The sequence below is a fragment of the Rhinoderma darwinii genome, chromosome 3 (assembly GCF_050947455.1).
Source record: "Rhinoderma darwinii isolate aRhiDar2 chromosome 3, aRhiDar2.hap1, whole genome shotgun sequence".
NCBI lineage: Eukaryota > Metazoa > Chordata > Amphibia > Anura > Rhinodermatidae > Rhinoderma > Rhinoderma darwinii.
Genome location: NC_134689.1, coordinates 375,341,824 through 375,366,130, shown reverse-complemented (window position 1 = coordinate 375,366,130; position 24,307 = coordinate 375,341,824). Strand labels below are relative to the sequence as shown.

Below are 24,307 nucleotides of genomic sequence, written 5' to 3'. Positions count from 1 at the left end.
TGCCGGAGGCATGACCTAACAGGTTGCCTGTCAGTTTTACACTGACAGGCAATAATGCTTTGGTATACTAAGTATACCAAAGCATTATATATGCGATCGGCACATCGCATAGTGAAGTCCCCTGGTGGGACTTAAAAAAAAAATGTCAATCAGTTAAATAAAGTTTGTTGAAAAAAAATAAAATAATTACAGTCAAAATCAAATAAAACTACTTTTTTTGCCCAAAAAGTGGTTTTATTCAGTAAAAGTGTCAAAACAAATAACACATACACATATATGGTATCCCCGCGATCATAACAACTTGACCAATAAAATGAACACATTAATGAAACCGCCGGATGTACGGCGTCCAAAAAACCCGCAAAAAACAACGGCAAAATTCTCTCTTTTCTCCCATTCCCCCCATAAAAAATAAAATAAAAGTTAATCTATAAGTCCTATGTACCCCAAAATAGTACTAATGAAAACTACGCATTGGCCCGCAAAAATCAAGCCCACATACGGTCACATCGACGGAAAAATAAAAAAATGACGGCTCTTGGAACGCGGCGATGCAAAAACAAGTAATTTTTTTCTAAAAGGGTTTTTATTGTGCAAACATAGGAAAACATATAAAACCTTTACATATTTGGTATCCTCGTAATCGTGCCGACCCGTAGAATAAAGGTAACATGTTATTTACGCTGCATAGTAAACGGCGTAAATTTATAACGTGAAAATTAATGCTGGAATAGCTGCTTATTTTCAATTCTCTCCTAAAATAAAGTTAATAAAAGTTAATCAATATATTGTAAGCATCTAAAAATGGTGCAATTACAAAATACAACTCGTCCCGCAAAAAACAAGCCCTTATACGGCTATGTCGACGTAATAAAAAAAAAGTTACGACTCTTGGAATGCGACCATGAAAAAACAAAAAATAATCCTTGGTCATTAACGTGCAAAATGGCCCGGTCATTAAGGGGTTAATGTGGCGCGTATCTCTCTTTATTTCACTTTAATTTTCACTTCGTTTCACGTCACCATTAAGCCCTTCGGTTTTCAAAGAGTACAATATCAGCCGTCACTTTGCCACGAAGCATGCAAACTATGCTAGCAAGCAGTCAACACAAGAACGGGCGGCTACTGCTCAGAGGTTGGCAGCTAATTTACAGAGTCAACAGAACTTTTTTCTTGATAAATCACAGTGCGTATGTTATTTTAATCTATTTACATTTCCTCCTCCCAGTATCTGCGAAATAGTATGTAAATGCCATATCTTGCATATTCCTTGAGACAAATTTATTAACTGATAAGGGCTATTTTTCACATTTGAAAGACAGTTAATAAATTGGGTTGTAGTGTTCTTACTGTGCTATGAGGTTTGCACACACTACATTTAATGCTTTAGTATATCCGGCCCAAACACTCCCTCCAAATGCTCCTGGCCCGGCCCCTCTGTCAAATTTTAGAACCCATTGTGGCCCGCGAGTCAAAAAGTTTGCCCACCCCTGGGATAACATGTGTCAATTCTACCCTTACTATTGTATGATTTGCTGTATCATTGTATATTGTTTATTGCAAGCTTGAAGTTCAATAAAACGAGTTTAAAAAAAAAAAGAAGTCATGTTGCTCTAAAGCTAATATATTCATGTCAGCATTGTTTGAAACAATTAGGCCCCATGCACACGAACGTGTTTTTGCGGCCGCAATTCACCCGCCAATCCGCGGATGAATTGTGGCCCCATTCATTTTAACGATCCCTGCACACGACCGTGGTTTCCACGGTCCGTGCATTGCCCAGGACCTGGACCGCAAAAAGATAGGCCGCATTTTGCGGTCCAGGCTCATAGAAATGAATGCAGGCGATGACACCCCGCGGCCGTGCACACGGCAAATCACGGCCGTGCACACCACTACGGTCGTGTGCATGAGGCCTTATATGTTTTTTTTTGTTCCTGAGCTGCATATTTATGTTTAGTCTTTCTTTCTATGGAGAATATAGATAAATATTTACCCGTTTTGTAGTGTGAAAAGGAGCCTATTATCTCTTAGGGTGTGTTCACATCAGCGTTGGTTTCTGCTGGGGAGTTCTGTCGGAGGTTTCCGTTGGGTTAACCCCTTAGCGGAAAGTCAAACGGAAACCTCAGCTTCTGTTTCCCTCACCATGGTACTGAATGGTGATGGAAACCTAGCTAATGGTTTCCGTCTGTCACCGTTGTGACAGGGTTCCGTCATTTTGGACACAAGCAATAGCGCAGTCGACTGCAAACGAACGCTGATGTGAGCAGGCCCTTACTGGCTGGAGAATGGTTTTGGGGGTAGTTTGACTCTTAGCCTTGATTAACGGTTTTGTTTACTATAAGGGAGGGTCATTCTGACTCTTAGCATCTATGATGTGGTATATTTTGGGAAATCATAGTTTTACATTTAAAAAAGTCTTCTAAGCCTGTGATTGGTTCAGTACAAACATATTGTCATTGTATGCTATTGGCTGGTTAAATCAAAATCAACATCACATTGTAAACGATTGGCTTGAATCAAGCTACTCCTTTTTCAAAAGATATGATTGTAATTGTTTGATCAATAAACGTCAGAGGAGGATATTTTTTGTATACAAGCGTGGTCTCTGTGTCTTCCTTCTCTCCGATATATCTATATAACCTATGATTTTGATCTGGATAAATTCACTGGGCACCTATCTAAAATTTCAGTCTAATAAATATTTTGGGCCATGATTGCGTCAACAGTTTTTGGTGCCGAAACCCAGGACCTTAATTGTCTGATACCTGTCACTGGAGGTCGGGCATTGCATTAGTGAAATCAAAACCGGCCAGTAAGTGAGAAGCTTATTCTTACACAAACCTTTTTCACTGTACTGTGGGCTGGAATTAGCTGTCATGACGTCATATCTCCCAGACGGGCCCCTAAAAACTGCCATGATTGTGTCAACAGTTTCGGCTCCCCTTGACTATTCCTCCCTCATGGTTTCAGCTTTGTATTTTATTTTCATGTGTCCCGCACATCACTCGACAGAAATTTACACTTTTCCTTTCTTTTCCAGACTTCGCTATGAAGGATGAACTCTCAGTTCTAAAATATAACGGTAACTACCTAAAGACTGGTAAACTATTATGTGGTTGAACATCATGTGATATTGTAATATTTCATAGTATAATTTCAATCTAAGTATTAACAAACATTCATAAAAAGGTAAAAATATTCCAAAACAAAGAACCGTCCAAACATGATGGGAACATCTCAGAGGGAGACCCCAACAACCAATATATCTACATCATGGAAAGTAAAAATGAGAGGGGGACAATAAAATGAATGTGGCTCGTATAATTATTGAATAATACAGTAAATAGATTACTATATCAATTACATCCGCTTAGTATTGCATAGATAATATAACTATTGTCAGTGCATCACAAATAACCACAGTTGTTATCTCTTTGGGATAGTCTCAAATCCTGACCATTTGGGGGGGACTTGAGGATTGTTATTGAGAAACACTGCTAAGGATAAGTGCACTTTTGCAACCTCTTTTTTTATTGGCCCTATGCATCTAAAATAAAAAAGAAAGCAACTTTGTCAAAATCTTGATCACAAATCTCTTACCATTTTGTGTATACAGCTCCTATGCAGACCTATGTATCTACATAGCAACAGACTACACACAATCCCTGTGAGTAGTCAGATTCTGTCTTATATTTCTTGCTAACCTACAGACCGTAGTAGAATGTAATAATGACACAGGGTTTGTTAGTAGTCTGTGAGCATGGGAGCACATAGACCTGCATAGGAGCTGTATACCCCAATCACTAATCAAGGCTATTTACTAACTTAGTACTTTTTTGGATTTAAAATATTTTAAATTCATTGGAGCAGTGAAAATATTGGTTGCAAACATATACATAGCTTTTGTCTGTCTGTACTCAAAAAACTTGTAGTGTAGTTTTCAGACTAAATTACAATGCATCCCGGGATTATTATTGTTAAAGAGGTTGTCTGGGAAGTGAATTTATTTTCTTAGGCTCATAGCAGTTGTAGATTTCAATTTCTAGCTATAGGACAGACAAAGAAGCGCCAAATTTATTAAGAGATGTGCACCTCTTAATAACTTGAGTGCATTTTACGCTCTTCTGTTTAAGGCCCAGTTCACATGTTGTTTTTGGCGCTGATTTTAAAGCAGAATCCGTGCCAATGATGGCCCAAATCTCCTATTGATTTCAATAGGAGGTAGAGGCTTTTTTTTACCCAAAAGTTATTTGACCACTCCCAAAAAAAACAAACAATTGCCCTGTCTTAGAGCGCTGTTTGTTTGCAGTATTTTTTTGACGCGTTTATTTAATTTGCTTAAAAACGGCTAATTTCTTTTAATAAAACCATCAAAAGACGCTTGCATTTAGAAATTTGCCGCCAAAATTCTGAAGGAATTTTGAGGCAGATTTTTTCTGCTTGAAAATACAACTCTGTGTGAACATACCCTAAGGCCTTATTCAGACGCGCGTGTTCGTTTTGCATTCACAAAAAAGCGGAGCATATTTCATGCATTTCAGTTCCGTGTGGCCTCAGTGTACCTGTTTTTTTTTCTTATTTCTTTAGAAAACGGTGCGTGAAAAACGGACAGCACTCGGATGTTGTCCATATGCTGTCTGTGTTTTTCACGCACCCATAGACTTCAATGGGCGACGTGGTCCACAAAAACGGACCATAATACGACATGCAGTGAGTGTCACGCAACGGGCATATGCTGCTTGAAAAATCACTGATGTGTGAATATCGCTATTAATTTGCATGGGTCCGTGTGTTGTTATTTCAACAGACAGCACACGGATATAAAATAAGTTTGTCTGAATAAGGCCTAAGACTAACGTATGAAGCGCCAGTCTTGATAAACTTTCCCCACTGAGCTCTACTACGATCCATACTACTACCACCAATGTTTGTCTATGAAGATTGCATGGACGTGTGTTTGATTTTATGCACCTTTTTGTAATCGGTATTGCAGTAAAATGCAGTGCAAGTGTAAAAATTACGTGCAATAGGAGAGAAAGCCCTGCGCATATGGCCTAACAATTCAGAGGGTGTACAGCATAATGCCACCAAAACTGTTACAAAGAGTACAAAGGCAAAATCTGACTGTCTCCCTTCAATGTTCCCTTTCTCCAGTTTCAGATCCAGTTCTGAAAAATGATATCTCGGAGCTCTGGAAATCAGGTAATTACATCATACGTACCAAAACGTTTTTACATTGCCCCATTCCACACAGGAACGCCTCCAAAAACACACCATTTTGCAATGTGGTTCACAGGATTTTCCCACCAAAATCGGGGCTGGTGTCTGAGGGGGCCTAAACACCAGTTTAATAAATGGCACATGGTAGCTGGGAGACCCTTTTACAGATTTTGGATTGGGGCCCAGAAGATCAAAGTTACTCCTCTGATTTTAATCTTTTAGTGACAGATATAGATGTAAATTGGTTGATAAATTGAATTATAATATTAGGTATATTATTATTGTTGATTATTTATATAAAGCCATAAACTTCTGGGGTGCCTTACATGTGAAAAGAACAAAAGAACATATTTATACTGTACAACAGTCTTTTTACATGCACTATAGATGTAGCCAAGTTTATCTTGACTGATAACTTGCTGCAGCGTTATATCACAATATAAAAGCCATTAAAAAAGTCATGTTTCTTGACACTAGTTAATGCGTTAAAAGTGAAGATAAAGATGGCTACATCTGTATATCACACAGTATCTATGGTAGTCTAGGGTTATGAAGGAGTTATGAAAGTCTATCAATCGTGGGCTAGCGTGGTTATGGGTTAATATATGAGATCACAGAAGGTCTAGGGTGGTTTAAGGGTTTAAGATTTTGAGATTAGCAAAACACGTCTGCTTTGTATCTAAAACAGCGCCCCTGTAGTCCATGGGCTATATTTGGTAGCGCAGCTTAGTGTCATTCAAGTGACACAGCCCATGGACAAGTGCGGTGCTGTTGCTGGAAAAAAGCTACAGAGTTTTAATCTTATACAAGTCCTCTAACATAATATTTCTGGTGGTTTGGGATGGTAAAAGGGTTAATAAAGGGCTTGTACCAGAATAAAAAATGATCACCTATCCACAGGACAGGTGATCATTTTCTGATTGCCGGACCCCCACCTATTATGAGAATGGGGGTCCCAGGCCCATAGTGAGGAGAAAATGGAATGAAGCGGCAGTCACACATGTGCGCTGCGCTCCAATAAAGTCTATGGGAATGACGAAAACAGTCGAGTACATAGCTCAACTGTATTGGTCATTCTCCTAGACATTAAATGGAGCGGTGGCAACATGCTTGACCGCCACTCCTTTCAAGCTCCTCTTCACTGCGATCGAGCAGTGAGGAGAACCTGGAGGGTTTGGGACCCCCGTTTTCACGACTGACAACAGTGATCAGAAAATGACGGTACCAGAAAGAGATAATAGAAGCACTGATCCAAACACAGAGAATTTACTCCTAAAATTGCAGAATTTGCATATGATTTGCTGTTGTTAATCTCTAAACCTAAATTGGCCCCTCCAATAATCTTAGCAACTTTTTAACATTTTGGTCGACTGTCTAACTTTAGGATTAACTATGGTAAGTAGGAAGCTCTTAACATAACCCTCCCCAAAAAACAGTTGGAGGAAATAAAACGTGCGTCCCCCTTTCATTGGCCTATAGACATTGAACAACTAAGTATTTTACATTTGCCGTCTGACCACAATCGAGCCTTCAAACTTAACTTTTATCTACTCCTGCAAAAAGTTAAATCTAAATTAGATGGCATTTCTTGGTAGGAAAAACCTCCTGATGACTTACGTTCTCCAAATTTAATATTTGATACAAACCCTTCCACAGATTCCTTCTTCCATAAGTTTAGATCTGTATTCTCAAAATTTCTCTGGTATGGTAAGAAACCAAGAATTGTGTATCATTTTTATGGTCGACCCTAACGACAAACAAATACATATCAGCTTGGAGAGATACTTATTGGGTGAATGAAATGACTTCCTTCTTAGGAGGAATGGTTTTCATCCCAGGCAATTGTACATAGTAACCTTACCAGAGGTGTGATTATTTCCACCTTAAAGGAACAGTGTCATCACAATTTTTTTTTTAATATGTTAAAGATGTTAGTGCTTTATTAAAAACGTTTATATTTATTTGTGTGTTTGTGTTTTACTTTTTCTTATTTTTACACTTTTTCTTCCCTATGGGGGCTGCCATTTTTTGTTCCATTTCTGTATGTGTCGATTAACGACACATACAGACATGGAATACGGCAGCCACAGTCCCATAGGGACTGCGAACGGGGCCCGTTCCATCCACTAACATGTACGCCGTCTGTGTGGGAACTGCGCATGCGCCGCTCCCACACAGTCCAATTTGAAATGCGCGCCGTCCGGCGCCATTTTCCTGTGGACCGGAAGTCGCGGCCGGACAGTAAGATTTACTACTTCCGGTCGCGGCTTCCGGACTTGTGCACTTGGACCAGCAGCAGCAGACGGAGCGGACGGGCCGGAGGGAGCCGCGGCGGCAGGAGCAGGTAAGAGATTTCTATGTATGTTCGTGTTTGTGTACGTTTACTACTGTATGTAAACCTTCTACACTGTATGTTAGCTCAAAAAATGGCGACACACAGTGTAGGAGGTTAGACCGTTCAAACCCCTCGTTTATCCCGGCACTAGCCAGGATAAAGGAGGGGGGGGGATGCTGAGAGCTCACTAGAGCGAGGGCTTTTTACCCAATTTTGCAATGCTGCAATTTTGGGAATAGCTCCATCTAGTGACCAGCAATGGGAAATATTATAAATTAGAATTAATTTATAATATTTCCTGACTCGTGAAAAAAATAAAAAAAATGTGAACAATGTTTAATCACCTACACACTAAATGTTTAATTAAAAAAAAAACAACATGTTTTTCTGGCAACACATTCCCTTTAACACCCCACAGCTTGATAACAACTATTTTGATGGGTAAAGCCATGACTACGCCTACCCACTGGAGAAAGTTGACCCCATACCGATACGTGACCTCTTTAGATGCTCCAACCCTTCATAAATACTAACCCTACTTCCTACAGCAGTTCTCTCCATTGGTTTCGCCAATTGTGAAACTAGACTTCTGTTCATCCAGTAAATCTTTTCTTGCTCAGTTTAAAGACAAACGTAGAGACCCACCATGGTTTGAAAATTTCCTTTTACTCCTCTCAATGTCTCGGAAATTACTTTCTAAGTTATATCAATGGCTTATTACTGGATCATTCTGTAGAAAACCTAACTACATAGCGGCTTTGGAACGTAAGTTAAACATCACTTTTACTAAAGAGAATATGGAACATATTTTCTCTCGCTCACATGGTTTCTCTAGGTGTATCTGTATGCAAGAGAATTCTTTTAAAATAATCACTAGGTGGCACAGAACCCTGGATTATCTATCGCAATGGTCTCATAGGGTCAAATTATTGTTAGAGATGTGGCAATACCAATGGGAATATTTCTCACATTTGGTGGCACTGCCCTAAGATTCAACCCTTCTGGAAAGAAATGAAGTGATATTAATAGTATCTGCTCTAATAACCTCATACTCACCTTGGAACTTATTTTATTATGGTGGTATGATGGAGATTTTACTCCATCTAAGAGTGACCTATCCAATGATTTGATTACTGCAGCTAAATCACTTATTCCAACAAAGTGGAGGAACCCTGATCTACCTTTGACTGCCTTGTGGAGAGATAAGGTACGACAAATTTGTAGACTGGAGGAACTTGCGGGTTGGGAAAATAAGAACAGATGTTCTTTTCTCAAAACCTGACAGTCGTGGCTGGTTAATGTACAGTCATGGGAAGTGGGGAGTTAGGGATTGATATTCCTTTCATGTGGGTCAGGGTGAGCTGGGTTCCTCTATTCCTATTCTTAGGTTCCATTCTCGGCCCAGAAAAGACAAGGGTCAACCCACCCCCCACCCGCGAAGACCAATGGGATATAGGGATGCCTAATCTAAGTGTCTGCTTGTGGACTCCAAGGGGAGATAGGCAAGCTTAAACAACCATTCCTTTTTGGGCAGAACCAGTATTAATTAAAAAATAGTCAAGAACTTATCCATGCTGAATGAGTAGTTTCAAAACAATCTCCCCCAATATTTGAACCAAAGATGAGTCAACACGCTATGCGTGCGGCGCATTAGTGCAGAAATTATAGTCACGTGCTTAAGATGGTATTACAGCAATGGCGTAATAACGCTATGTGTGTAATGTTTGAATGATGCAGGCAAAGCACAGTCCCGCATTGTTAACCTAATCAAGATACAGCATGGTGACGCCAGCTGCATGGTGTTTAAGTGAGGCAGAGCATAGTCCCGCCTTGATGTCGTCATCACTTATCAGTGTGGCGACGTCATCCTACAAACAGGTCCTGTATGCATTTATAGTCATACTAAGGCTTCGTTCACATATGCGCTAGGGCTCCGTTCCGATTTTCAGTCTGAGCTTAACATCAGAATGGAGCCCTGACAGACACAAACGGAAACCATAGGTTTCCGTTTTCATCACCATTGATTTCAATGGTGACAGATCCGGTGCCAATGGTTTCCGTTTGTCTCAGTTGTGCAAGGGTTCTGTCGTTTTGACGGAATGAATTGCGTAGTTGTCTACAGTACTGATTCCGTCAAAACCACGGAACATCGGAACGGAGCTCTAGCGCACATGTGAAAGAAGTCTAAGGTTGACCACATTATGTTATCAAGATTAAGTCCAGTGGTACACTTTTGAAAGGCATTTTTTTTTACTAAAAAGGTCAGTCAGTGTGATTAGTGCAACTTTAGAATTCGTTTTTATTAAAGATTATTTTTACTTTTTGAGATACAGCTGCTCTGTATTTTCTATACAGAGCAGCTGTATCGTTGCTAAGACCTGAATCTCAAAAAGAGAACTTTTAATAAAAACTAATTATAAAGTTGCACTTAGCACACTGACTGAACTTTTTACAAAAAAATGCCTTTCAAAGGTTTACATTATAGTAAGCAATAGATCAAAATAGATAGTGCCGGTCATGAAAGAAAGGATTAGGATTAGGTTTAAGCAATACTGTAAGGGCATGACCACACGTAGCGGAATTGCTCTGGAATTCCGGAAATCCGCAGCGTACACGTTTTTCCATTGCCTTCCACAGCTTTGTGGTTGGGTTAGTTTACACGTTGCGGACAATTCCGCTGCGTAGCATAGGCTGCGGAGGAGGAATTTGGCGTCCGCAGCATACAATGGTTGTTGCGGACGTGTAGCGAACTCATTGCGGAATTTCTCCATTGACTTCAATGGAGAGTCAAAATTCCGCAATGAAGTCCGCAGATGTTATGTGTGCTGCGGAGCGTATTTGTTTTACTAACATAACATTTCTTCATTCTGGCTGGACCTATGTATTTCTAGGTCTACAGCCAGACTGAGGAAATCAATGGGGCTCCCGTAATTACGGGTGACTACGTGTCTGCACCCATAATTACGGGTGACTACGTGTGTGCACCCGTAATTACGGGAGCGTTGCTAGGCGACGTCAGTAAATCGTCACTGTCCAGGGTGCTGAAAGAGTTAAGCGATCGGCAGTAACTGTTTCTGCACCCGGGACAGTGACTTCCAATAACAATATACATCAACCTGTAAAAAAAAAATAGAAGTTCATACTTACCGATAACTCCCTGCTTCTTCCTCCAGTCCGGCTTCCCAGGATGACGTTTCAGTCTAAGTGACGGCTGCAGCCAATCACAGGCTGCAGCGGTCACATGGACTGCCGCGTCATCCAGGGAGGTCGGGCTGGATGCCGAAAGAGGGACGCGTCACCAAGACAACGGCCGGTAAGTATGAAATTATTTTACTTTCACTAGGGAAAGTGCTGTCCCTTCTCTCTATCCTGCACTGATAGAGAGAAGGGAAGTACTTTCACCACAATACGCAACGGCTAGTCCGCATCAATTTAATGCCCATTTTGGGCAGAGCCGCAACAGAATCTGCAACGCAGATTATGTGCGGCATTGATGCGGACAGTTGCGGAAGAAATACGCCACGTCTGGGCATGCCCTAAAGGCTCATTCAGTGAGCCATGGCACAATTAACACCAGCCAGTGGATTTAAATGATATTACCTTAGATAAAGTATATGTTAATGGGTAACTATCATTTGATTTTTTTTTTTTTTTTATAATATATAGGGCAGGCGATTTCTAGAAATATTGCAATACTCATACTTTATTAATGCTTTTTTTTTTAGACCCCCACCGATCGAGAGAACAGGGTTTACGAACCCCCTGTTCGTCCTCACTACTCGACCGCAGTCAGAAGGACATTGAATGGATTGGCAGTCTATCATGCGCACTGAAGCTCAATTCAATGTCTATGGGAATTACGGAAACTAAGTTCCTATAGTTATTGAATGGAGTGGCGGGGGCATGCTCGCACTCTACTCCACTCAAGCTGTTCCTCACTGCGGGGGTGCAGTTAGAAGGATTTGGGGTTTCAGGATCCCGTTTTCGGCAGCGGTTGTTGGCCCAATGGTGGGGCCCCCAGCCATCACACAGTTATCACCTATCCAAATTGTTGATTCTGGGACAACCGGTTTAATGATTTGCAGCTGATCCTCTCTAGCTGGTGAACTTACACTGGGCCAGCTGACTTGTTTTGTACCTGATTTGTGGCTTAGGGTATGTTCACACGGCCAAATTTCAGACGTAAACGAGGCGTATTATGCCTCGTTTTACGTCTGAAAATAGGGCTACAATACGTCGGCAAACATCTGCCCATTCATTTGAATGGGTTTGCCGACGTACTGTGCAGACGACCTGTTATTTACGCATCGTCGTTTGACAGCTGTCAAACGACGACGCGTAAAAATACAGCCTCGGCAAAAGAAGTGCAGGACACTTCTTTGGACGTTTTTGGAGCTGTTTTCTCATAGACTCCAATGAAAACAGCTCCAAAAACGGACGTAAAAAACGCCGCGAAAACGGCGTGAAAACGCCGCGAAAAATGCGAGTTGGTAAAAAAACGTCTGAAAAGCAGGGTCTGTTTTCCCTTGAAAACAGCTCTGGATTTTCAGACGTTTTTGTTGACTACGTGTGAACATACCCTTATCTCTAAAGTCCTAAAAGAAAAAACAGGGTTCTAATTGTAGGAAGACAGACAAAGCCACAGTAGTACTGTATTAGGACATTGTGCCCTATTGCTACCATGTGGATTTTCCTTATGGAGATCTTGGAGGTTTGTGATATATCCTATGGATATGCCATAAATGTCTGAGATGTAAAAGAACTCCTTTAAACCAAAGTTTTAAAGTCCCTTTATATGGGTCAATGATCAGGCAAACGAGCATTTATATAAACGCTTGTTCCCGATCATTGCCCTGTGTAAACAGGGCAACGATCAGCCGATGAACGAGAAAACTCTGGTTCATCGACTGATCTGCTCGTTTCTGCGGCCAATAAAATGGTCGCTAGTCGGCAGCACATCTCCGTGTGTAAACAGGGAGATGTGCTGCCGACATGATGAAAATGTAGTGGGACGACTGTAGTAACGATCGTTCATCCCCATACATTACCGATTATCGTTCCTTGTAAAAGGAGAAAACAAGCACCTTTCGTCGATCAGTGCTCATTTTCACGGCCCATATATCGCGCCATGTAAAACGACCCTTATGCTTGCTTCTGGTTTTCTGAACATGTATACATTTTAATTGTATGATCTTTCTTTTCAGTTTCCAACATCATGGGCGATCTGTCAAAGTTAAAAGATAAAGGTAATGTTAACATTTACTATACATCACTGCTGCTCTAAACAATTAGGATGCATCAGTTTGATCTGTAAGAAAATATCATTTATGTTTATATTAGGGTAATTTCACACAGGTTGGATTTGCTGCGAAAAACGCTGCAGCATATCCGACCCAGATTCCACAGGGAATTCTAGCAGAAAGTCTACGCCAAATCATTGACCAATGTCTGTGTCCTGTCCTCTATATTATTTAGCCTGGGTTCCAATTCAGATATTCTGCCCCTCTTTTTTTTAACCCCTTAGTGACCAGCCTATTTTAGACCTTAATGACCAAGCCATTTTGTACGTTTTTCCATCGTCTCATTCAAAGAACTATAACTTTTTTATTTTTGTGTCGACATAGCTGTATAAGGTCTTGTTTTTTGCGGGACAAGTTGTAATTTTTATTAGCACCATTTTGGGGTACATAGAATTTATTGATTAACTTTTATTAACTTTTTTCTGGGGGTGAATAGAAAAAAACTTCAATTTCGCCACACTTTTTTGCGTCCTAAATTTACGCAGTTTACCGTGTGGTATAAATAACACAAGAACTTTATTCAGTGGGTTGTTGCGATTGCAGCGATACCAAATTTGTATAGATTTTGTATGTTTTACTACTTTTACACAGTGAAAACACTATTTTCAAAATTATTTGTTTTTGCGTCTCCATATTTGAAGAGCCATAACTTATTTTTTCGCCGATGCAGTTGTAGGAGGGCTTTTTTTTTGCGGGACGACTTGTAGTTTTTGTCGGTACCATTTTAGAGTAGATCCGACTATTTGATCACTTTTTATAAAAAAAAAATTAACGCTGGATTCAATGAAAACAGCAATTTTTGCATGGTTTTTTATTTTATTTTTTACGGCGTTCACCGTGCGGGTTAAATTATGTAATAACTTTATAGTTGGGGTCGTTACGGACGCGGCGATACCAAATATGTGTAACTTTTTTACTATTTCGTTTTTTAATAATAAAGCAGTTTGTAAGGGGGAAAAGTGGGTTTTTTATTTTTTTTACTTTTTATTAAACTTTTTTTTTACTATTTTACTAGTCCCACTAGGGGACTTCACTATGCGATAATCCGATCACATTTATAATACACTGCAATACTTCTGTATTGCAGTGTATTACTGCCTGTCCGTGTAAAACGGACAGGCATCTGCTAGTTCATGCCAGTGGCATGACCTAGCATGCGTTCATTACAGGCAGACCTGGGGGCCTTTATTAGGCCCCCGGCTGCCATCGGAGACATAGGCACTCGGCGATCTCATCGCCGGGTGCCGGTGGGATGAGATGGAGCTCCCTCCCTCTCTCCAAAACCACTCAGATGCGGCGCTCGCTATTGAGCGCCGCATCTGAGGGGTTAAACGCGTGAGATCGATACTAATATCGATCTCACATGTTTGAGCAGGTATGCCCCCAGCCCTCAGCTACCTCTGGCAGCTGAGACCAGGGAGATTTAACGGCTCCCTGCTCTGTTTATTTATTCTGATGCAGCGCCGTAAAAAGGCTTTTGTATCGGAATAAAGCCCGTTAGTGGCCGCCGTAAAAACACTATGGGGCGTTCACTAACCGCTTAAACTACCGCTCTCAGAATTGAGGGATATCCTCCACTCTCTCCTCTCCCTACCCCTCTTCCTGACAACATATCTCTGACTCCTTGGCTGCATTACTTGCTCCTTTGTTTTTAAGTAGCCCCCTGCGGCTTATACCCTCTTGTTCTGGAGATTTTAAATATTTTTCCTGATTATTTAAAGGAAGTGTTTTTGTCTTTTTTTTTTTTCCTCTCATTCCATATGTGGCATATAGCCTACGGAGTTCCTATCTTTGCAGGGCACCTTATTGTCTCCTTTTAGTTGTCATTTTTTTCTAGGCATTTTGTTTTGTTATTAAATAATATCTAGACACACACACCTATTTCAATCAGTAGATATTCATTGATCTTACCTTTGGATGCAGCCAACGTTAAGCCTTAAAGCGTAACTAAACGTTCGATCAACTTTTTCTTTTCTAGCAGCATGTGTAAGGGCCTGTTCACATCACCGTTCATTTCCTTTCCGGGGTTCCGTCGGAGGGTTCCGTCGGGTGAACCCCGCAACGGAAAGTGAAAGCACGGCTTCCGTTTCAGTCACCATTGATTTCAATGGTGATGGAAACATCGCTAATGCTTTCCGTTCGTCACCATTCCGTCTGGTTTCCGGTTTTCCGACGGAATCAATAACGCAGTCGACTACGCTATTGATTCCGTCGGAAAACCGGAAACCAGACGGAATGGTGACGAACGGAAAGCATTAGCGATGTTTCCGTCACCATTGAGATCAATGGTGACTGAAACGGAAGCTGTGCTGTCAGTTTCACTTTCCGTTGCGGGGTTCACCCGACGGAACCCTCCGACGGAACCCCGGAACGGAAATGAACGGTGATGTGAACAGGCCCTAATATAAATATATTTTGTAATATACTTTATTAATGAATTTGGGCTCCTTTTTGTGTTATATGTGTTTTAAATGGCCACTCTGACACTTTTTTACTACATTTTATTCTCTGTATTTCTCCTATTGCTAGCAGAAATCCGTACACCGTTTGAATGTATCGGTGTACGGATTCTGCTGCCTATGAGTACGGGTGGGTGGGGACTCCATCCTGACGTCCCATGTGCACACCCCCATTGTGACGTCAGGAAGGTCTCTGCCTCTATGTTCTATACAATTCTCTATAGAGTAACCCACAGCAGCAGAGCGCAGGGAGGGGAATGACAGCTCTGCTGCTGTAGGGACTATAGTGTGTGTGAGAGGCGCTTCCGTAGCAGAAGCGCAGGTCTGGTGCCCCCTCCCTGTCCCCTCTTTCCCCTGTCCACTGTACTGTAACCGGCAGGGAGGAGAATGACAGCTCTACTAAGGAGGAGGAGCCAGGATAATCACACTGCCACACTCCGCGCTGTGTCAGGCTGCAGTGATGGACTTGCATGCACTGCTGTTCTCTTACTTCCCCGTCATTAGAATGAATTTTCTGCGCGCACTGGTCTCTGTGCCTGGATGATTCTCCCCCTTCCCTCCAGCAAAGACTCTCAGGACACTGTAATCTGAGCTGCTAATTAGCATTAGATAAGACTAGGACTGCTCCATCCCCCGCACGCAAGCACCCTGCCGTCCCGTCTTAACTTCCCTGCACTCGCCAGGGAAAGTGAAAAAGAAAAACTCTGATTCCTTTCTTCTGGAGTGTGCAGAGATATTTACATCTCTATATATAATGTGTACTGATGTGCATAGCTCAGTGCACGCTCACAATATTGTAGTTATCACGTCAGAGTTCACTGCCCATGAAAGATACAGACAAATCGTAACATCACACACAGTAAGACACGCCCCTAGCAATCGGCCAGAATCAGGAAGTGTGAGAAAATAGATGTAGACGGTTGCACAAGAAAAAAAGCTGCAAAAAAGGTACTTTGAGTGAAAAAAATTGCTAAGAGTAATGTATCCACATAGAGGGACATAATAGCAGTTTAAATATTTTTTTATTTTTTGCGAAAGTTTAGCTACGCTTTAACACCTGGACACATGTTTTACAAGGGACTTAGAAATTGCCTATATAGATAGGTTCACACACAGTTGCTAAGTGAATAGATATGGTTTACTTAAAGGGAAGGTGTCACGAAAACATTTTTTTTTATATGTTTTTGCTTTTAATATGTTATTAAAAGATTTTATTTATTTCAGTTTTTGTGTTTTACTTTTTCTTTCTTTTACTTCTCTATGGGGCCTGCCATTTTGTTTTTCATCTCTGTATGTGTCGATTAACGACACATACAGAGATTGAATACGGCACATACATCCCCATAGTGAATGCGAACGGGAGCCGTTCCATTCACTATAGCGTACGCCGTCTGTGTGGGAACGGCGCATCTGCCGCTCCCACACAGTCCAAAAGGAAGGTCTTCGGCCGAGCGACATCCGGCGCCATTTTCATGTGGACTGGAAGTCGCGGCCGGACAGTAAGATGACTACTTCCGGTTGCGGCTTCTGTCCATATGCTCAGAAGCAAGGACTAGGAGCGGAGGGAGCGGCGGCGGCAGGAGCAGGTAAGTTATGTTTGTGTATGTTTGTGTTATACTGTGTATTTACCACTGTATCTAATCCTCGTACACTGTGCATTCGCTCAAAAAATGGCGACACACAGTGTAGGAGGTTTGAACATTCAACCCCCTCCTTTCTCCTGGCACTAGTCAGGATAAAGGAGGGGGGGATTGTTTGAGGACACTAGAGCGAGTGTGTGTTCTCCAATTTTGCAGCATAAAGCAATGAGGTTGCTTTACCACATGCCAATGCTGCAATTTGGGGAATTGCTCCCTCTAGTGACCAGCACTCTAATTTATAATATTTCCTGACTTGTGAAAAAATGTAAAAAATTAGAACAATGTTTAATCATTTATATACTAACAGTTTAACTAAAAAAAACTAATTTTTTTTTTTTCTAGCCACACATTCCCTTTAAGGGTAATCCCAAGATCAAATTGAGAGACTCGCTGTCTCTCTGTGCAGGGAAACTGCGCATGCGTGTTTTCCCTATCTTCAGGGCAGCGCGAGCATGCTCAGACGACCTCTGTACCATCTTTGTAAGTTTTGTTTGCTCAGTTACCGATGCTCAGTAAGCGCCACTCAGCAAGAGCCACTGCACAGAGAAAGATCCACTTGAACCACCAATAAATCCTTTTCTTGGAATCACAAGGTCATCCGCATACAGGCTTAGATTTGGAGGTGTCTGCTGCCCAGAGAAGATGGGAACTGTAGTTCCCAGTTAGAGCAGGAGGACTGCCCAGATTGCTGAGTAAAGTGAGATGCATAAATGGGAGAAAGGGGATCAAAATACAGAGGAGGAAAACATCATGGCGCAGTTTCTTTTTAGCAGTTCAGAGTATACTGCGCTTACTGGGTATGCTAAGCTTTTTGAGAAAAACAATTGATTGTCGGACAACCCCTTTAAGTGCAAAAGATATCACAACATACATACAAGATCAAAAGATACAAAGAAATAAGTAAACAGGCAAAACATATAAAAGTCCATCATGGGAGAGCCCGCTGTTGTACATCACAACTCCAAGAAGTCTCAATGACAGTAGCACAGGGGTCCTGGACACTTGGAGATACAGGTGATCTCTGCTTTTTTGTCTATCCAATGTTCCTTATAAGGCTGCGTTCACATCTGCGTGAGGGCTCCGTTCAAGGGTTTCGTCTGAGCCTAAGGCCTGATTTACACGAGCGTGTGCATTTTGCGCACGCAAAAAAACACAGCGTTTTGCGTGCGCAAAAGGCACTTGACAGCTACGTGTGTCATCAGTGTATGATGCGTGGCTGCTTGATTTTCGCGCAGCCGCCATCATTATGACACTCCGTTTGTATGTTTGTAAACAGAAAAGCACGTGGTGCTTTTCTGTTTACATTCAGAGTTTGACAGCTGTTGCGCGAATCACGCAGTTCGCACGGAAGTGCTTCCGTGCGGCATGCGTGGTTTTCACGCACCCATTGACTTCAATGGGTGCATGATGCGCGAAAAACGGCGAAATATAGAACATGTCGTGAGTTTTACACAGCGGACTCACGCTGCGCAAAACTCACGGACTGTCTGCACTGGCCCATAGACTAATATAGGTGCGTACGACACGCGTGAAAAGCACGCGCGTATATTACGCTTGTGTAAATGATGTCTAAACCTGATGATCTGGTGCAAATGGTTTACGGTTTTCTCTGTTGTGTAAGAGTTCCGTCGTTTTGATGGAATCAATACCGTAGTCGACTGCGCTATTCATTCCATCAAAACAATTTCCACCGGATCCGTCACCATTGAAATCAATGGTGATGCAAACGGAAACCTATGGTTTCCATTTAATTCAGTCAGGGTTCAGTTCAAGGGTTCCCTTAACGGAAAGCTTCGACAGAACCCATGAACGAACGGTGCCCTGATGCAGATGTGAACTAAGCCTGATGGTTTTTAGGTTACCTATACACAACCCATGGTAAATCCCCAGATACCAGAAGTCTGACGACCGAACTTTAATTAGTAAACATTCTTGAACAAAGTAAAAGTAATTCTTATCAACAGGAGTGTGTGATGCACATGCATGTTCTGAGCTCTTACACTTAAATATGTATGACATCCTCTTGCTTGGTACCTCCAGGTACATCATTGTAAAAACGAAAGCTGAAGTTAAAACTAAAGTGGCAAAACCAAACGCAGAGTGTAAAAACCCTTCTTTATGTTCGCTGTGGCTGTTCAGGTCTGTCCTTTAGGCATCATTTAGACGAGCGTAATATACGGGCGTGCGACGCGCCTATATTAGGCTATGGGGCAGTGCAGACAGTCCGTGAGTTTTGCGCAGCGTGAGTCCGCTGCGTAAAACTCACGACATGTTCTATATTTCTGCGTTTTTTGCGCATCACGTTGAAGTCAATGGGTGCGTGAAAACCACGCAGGTCGCACGGAAGCACTTCCGTGCGAACTGCGTGGTTCACGCAACAGCTGTCATTCTCTGAATGTAAACAGAAAAGCACCACGTGCTTTTCTGTTTACAAACATCCAAACGGAGTGTAAAAATGATGGCGGCTGCGAGAAAATCTCGCAGCCGCGCATCATACACTGATGACACACGCAGCTGTTAAGTGCCTTTTGCGCACGCAAAAAGCCACGTTTTTAGCGTGCGCAAAACGCACACGCTCGTGTAAATCAGGCCTTATACAGTATTGTTGTCTCTGTTCTTCAGACAGGTGTTCATCCCAGGGCAATATCATTGCGAACAGCAAAACCTTTGTGACGTGGCAGATCTGTGGTATTGGGCAGTTCATGCCACCAAAAGCTGTGTCTCTAGAAGGCTGTTACACAGGGTGATGGTTTTCAGGTTGGCTGGTGCTGTACCTCATAATCTGAGTCCTGGGTTATTTTTCACCACCCCTTCATCAAATGAATAAAGCAAATAACTAAAACAAAGTAAAACGTTTTAATTAAAAAAAAAGCAAAAAAACTTTTAGTAACTCTGACTATAGCTAAGTCGTGATTATCTTTATGATATTTTGCTATATACTGTAGGTTTAGTCTAACAGTCCTCATTGCAATATTTAACTACTGTACACACAGTGCCAATGGTAGAGAGTGCCACACACAGTGTCCCTGGTAGATACTGCCACACACAGTGCCTCTGGTAGATAGTGCTACACGCAGTGTTCCCTGTAGGTAGTGTTCCACTCAGTGCCCCACTGTAGATTGTGCCCTTATAGAGTAATAGTGCCCCCCATGCAAATAATAAAACATATACTTACCTAGCCCTATTTCCAAGACAAATGGAGCTGCACAGCAGGCCTCCTCAGCCACGTTATGCCTGCAGCCTATAAGATGCTGGGAAGGGACCATTGCGTAAGCTGGCACGATTCAGTGACATCATTGTGCCGGCCTGCGCAGGGATCCCGTTCCAGTTTCTTATAGGCTGCAGTCCTAACGCAGATATATTTGAATGTGGATCCAAGGCATATGCCTACCGAAGCCACTGCAACGGCATCTGCATCCTGAAGACACAGATATAGTTAAAAGTTGTGGTGCTGTCAGGAGGCCTGACAGGGGCCCCCTGCTCTCTGGGTCCCCATACAAACTGCATGCATTGCGGTAAAGGAGGTAATGCCACCTCCTGAGGAAATCATTGAAATCGTGCCCTCATCTGTACAATAGACAGGGGGGGGGGTACAGGACATTCACAAATAGCAAAGAAAAAAAAAGAAATATAACCTTTATGCTCACACGTCGTGGAAATATGTTTAATACAAATATATAGGATATAAAAATAAAAAACAGATCACATGCTGCATGAAATCGGCAGTGTATTACTTGCCTGTCTCCATGCACAAACTATATTAAACTCACCCATCATAGATCTATATTGTCACATTTAGCATCACAAGAACCAAGCTCAGTTCATAATTACAACCAGGCACAGTACAAAAATGTAGAACAAGAACCAAGCACAGTACATAAATACAGTACGAGAACCAAGATCAGTACATAAATACCGCACCAGAACCAAACTCTGTACATAAATACAGTACCAGAACTAAGATCAGTACATATATACATCCCCAGAACCAAGCTCAGTACATAAATGCAGTACCAGAACAAAGCTCAGTACATAAATGCACTACCAGAACAAAGCTCAGTACATAAATACAGTACTAGAACTGAGCACAGTACATAAATACAATACCAGAACCAAGCTCAGTACATAAATACAGTAAATAATAGGAAATGGGGATAAGAGAAGGGCAAAAGTTACTTAGATCGCTAGATCTCTATAATGTATACCGGCATCAGTACAAATTATGCCTACCAGGGAAAGTATGGTGAACGAACCTTCAATAGCGAACACCAAAAAGATTAATTTCATATCCCATTTATTACTGTGTTTTTTACTGATTTGTACTCACTCTCACTGTAGGGGCAACATGGGCTATGTGAATAGGACAAATGGTGGAATAATAACTTATTCCCTGTGCCTGTATTAACGGTCTCTAGATTTATAAAATAACTGCCTGTCTCTAGGTAATGTTGTCATGTTGTTAATAAAGTTAAATTACAAAGAAACACAACACACAGAGGAGACAGTAAGACGAAAGAATGGCCGTACCCGAGCCGCACGGCATAGACGGAGGCCTCATGTGAGGGGAAGAGGAAGGGGAGGAGCCGAGGAACAAGTGGCTGCTGGGTTAGACGGCGCTCTGGTTTGAGCGCCAGTCCGACCGGAAGCAGTAGAAGGTATAGTTGTCCCGCTGCTCACTCCTGCTCTCAAGCACACGCGGCCCTCCTTCCTTTGTTCTCCACAATGTCGGATGTCCCCAGGCTGCTGGAGCAGCTCCGTGCCATGGCGGGCAAGCGGGGCTCGGAATGGCTGAGGGCCCTGCTTGCTGGACAGGTGGGAGAACCGGCGGTGGTTGGTGTGGCCATGCCCTCGGAAGAGGGATCGCAAGTGATGCAGGCCGGGGAGGGGGAGGCGGCTGGGGGAATCGCAGGACCGCGATCCCCATAAGTTGAATCCACGGCGGGCCAGGCCGTCAGCGAGGCTAAGCCCTGACGCTACTGCCAGGGTCTGATGCAGGGTTGGGAGCCCCTCTAGGGACCCTGGAGGCCGGGGCCTTGTGCCCTCTCATCCTGGGGGTAGGCCCCGGTCTGGCAGGAATCCCGTTTCCCGGTTGGAGCCATTGGGGTCAGGGGGTCTGGTCCCCAGGAGGCGGGGGACGCTCTCAGGCCCCAGTATGACAATTTTGCCCGGATCTATGGCAGGGCGACCTTGCGATGCTCTAGTCGGGCGGCCTACATGTTCCCGTGAGGAAAGCGCCAGGATCTCTCGAGGGCCACAGTCGATGGTCGTGCAGGGCAATGGCAGTGGGCGGCACCCCCCCTTCTGCGGTGGAAGGCCGGGGAGAGCTCTGTCAATGGCCATTTTTCCAGCTTGGGCTAAGGGCGGTGGGAGCGGCCCTCCAGGTTCGGCTACTGGAGAAGGGACACAGGCGGAGGAAGATCCTGGTGATGATAATATGCTTCGCGGAGGTCGACTGGATGATCCTGGTCCTCTGGCTGGTGGGACCACAGCTCCTGCACAGCCCGGTGAGTCTAACTCATTTACTTACTATATTCCCGCTATCTTTAGGTTCCCTGGGTGGGGGGTTGTAGTTAGGAAATCCGTTGCTGGTAGCGGGGGTCAAGGGGAGGACAATAGTTTCCGTGATTTGTTGGGTAGTGTGCGGGAATTGTTGTCGTGGTGCTAGAATGTTGGGGAGTCCGTCACCGGTTGCTGCGTGGGCAGGTGCCACAGGAGCGGCGCAAAGGTGTGGGGGGCAGGGGTGGCGGTGTCAGTTCAGACGGATAAGGATGGAGAGGTCGATCAGGTGCCGTTAGACGATAAGGCAAAGGGGTAGGTTTACATTTGCTTTGAGGGCCCCTGGGAGCGTATTTAAAACCCGAGGTAAAGGAAAAAATCTGGAAGGACGAGTACGTCGAGATTTTTTCACTCTTACCTTTAGAGAAGTTTAACTTCGACAAGCCAAAAAGGGTGGAGAGTAAGAAGGAGGACGAGGAAAAGGGTAGGTACAGATTGATACCCCAAACCTTTCCGAACTGGTTGCTTGCGTTTGCCATATTGGCAAGTGTAATTGGGGAGAAGGCGCCGGATAATTGGTCAGGCCTTTTCTGCTACTTAGATGCCATAGGGGAAGCTTACAGGGTTTACAGAGGGATGACGTGGCTCAGATACGATGAGCAGTTCAGACAGCGTAAGGCGGTGTGCCCGAGTATACGGTGGGATCAGAAGGATATTGGCCTATGGCTGAGAGTCATGGAGCCGGTGAGGTTTCGCAGGGAGTCCTTTCAAGGCGGGGCCGGGTGTTCAGGCCAGTATGGACAACAGGGAGGGGGAGGGCAGTTGGGCGGGGCAGCCAGCAGCAAAATGGGTTTATGCTGGGAGTTTAATGACGACCAATGTAAATGGTTGCAAATTCAAGCACTCCTGCTCTGTTTGCGGCGGAGCGTCCCATGGGTCGTCCCATTGCTTCAAGAAGGGAAGAGGTAAATCTGGCAGTACAAGTGGACATGGGGGAGACGCCGGTGAAGCTGGCAGAAATGTTGCCTTATCTAGATAGGTACCCTGATAGGGAGAAGGCGAAGTTGTTGGAGTTAGGGTTTAGGGATGGTTTTTGTATCCCGCACCCTCCGCATGAGGTCCCTTTTCGTTGCACCACCTAAAGTCAGCTTGTGAGTTCCTGTTAATAGAGGTGGAGAAGTTGAGCAAAAAGGTGGGGCTGGGTAGATTGGCGGGCCCCTTTGTTTCACCCCCCTTTTCTCACTTGGTGGTTACCTCTCTCGGGGTGGTCCCCAAGAAGGAACCGAACAAGTTTAGGCTTATCCATCACCTATCGCATCCAAAGGGGGCTTCGGTGAATGATGGCATTGATACGTCTCTCTGTTCTGTGGTTTACACCTCCTTTGATGTGGCAGTTGATTGGGTTAGGCGGTATGGCAAGGGTGCGATTATGGCGAAGACGGCGTTGGAAATCGGCTTTCCGTTTACTTCCCGTTCATGCCGAGAGCATTCGGCTTTTGGGTTGCTATTTTGAGGGGCGTTTTTTTTATTCATAGATGTCTTCCGATGGGCTGCTCGATCTCCTGCGCCTATTTCGAGGCCTTTAGTACTTTCTTGGAGTGAGTTATTTGTAAGGTGGTGGGGGTGGCTTCAATCGTTCATTACTTGGATGATTTCCTTTGTGTTGGGCCGGGGGGTTCCCCGGTATGTAGGAATCTGTTGTCGACAGTAGAGTGGGTGTCTAGCCGGTTCTGGGTTCTGCTTGCTCCTGAAAACACAGAGGGCCCAAGATCAGTGATGGTGTTCCTGGGTATCACCATTGACTCGGAATGCATGGAATGTCACCTTCCCCCGTAAAAATTGCAAGAATTGAAG

At 43.3% G+C, this 24,307-nt stretch overlaps 1 protein-coding gene across 3 annotated transcripts in view; it reads left to right on the top strand.

The window, feature by feature from the left end:
* LOC142748289 (CD209 antigen-like protein C) overlaps window positions 1-24,307 on the top strand; it is a 110,900-nt gene that overhangs the window by 53,605 nt on the left and 32,988 nt on the right. For all 3 annotated transcript variants that reach the window (XR_012882217.1, XR_012882216.1, XM_075855389.1), the window contains exons 6-8: window positions 3,044-3,085; window positions 5,158-5,205; window positions 12,763-12,804. Coding sequence is in view for 1 of the 3 variants with exons in the window: in XM_075855389.1 (XP_075711504.1) it covers window positions 3,044-3,085; window positions 5,158-5,205; window positions 12,763-12,804 (132 nt within the window). In the remaining 2 variants the exon portion in view is untranslated. The remainder of the gene's footprint in view (window positions 1-3,043; window positions 3,086-5,157; window positions 5,206-12,762; window positions 12,805-24,307) is intronic.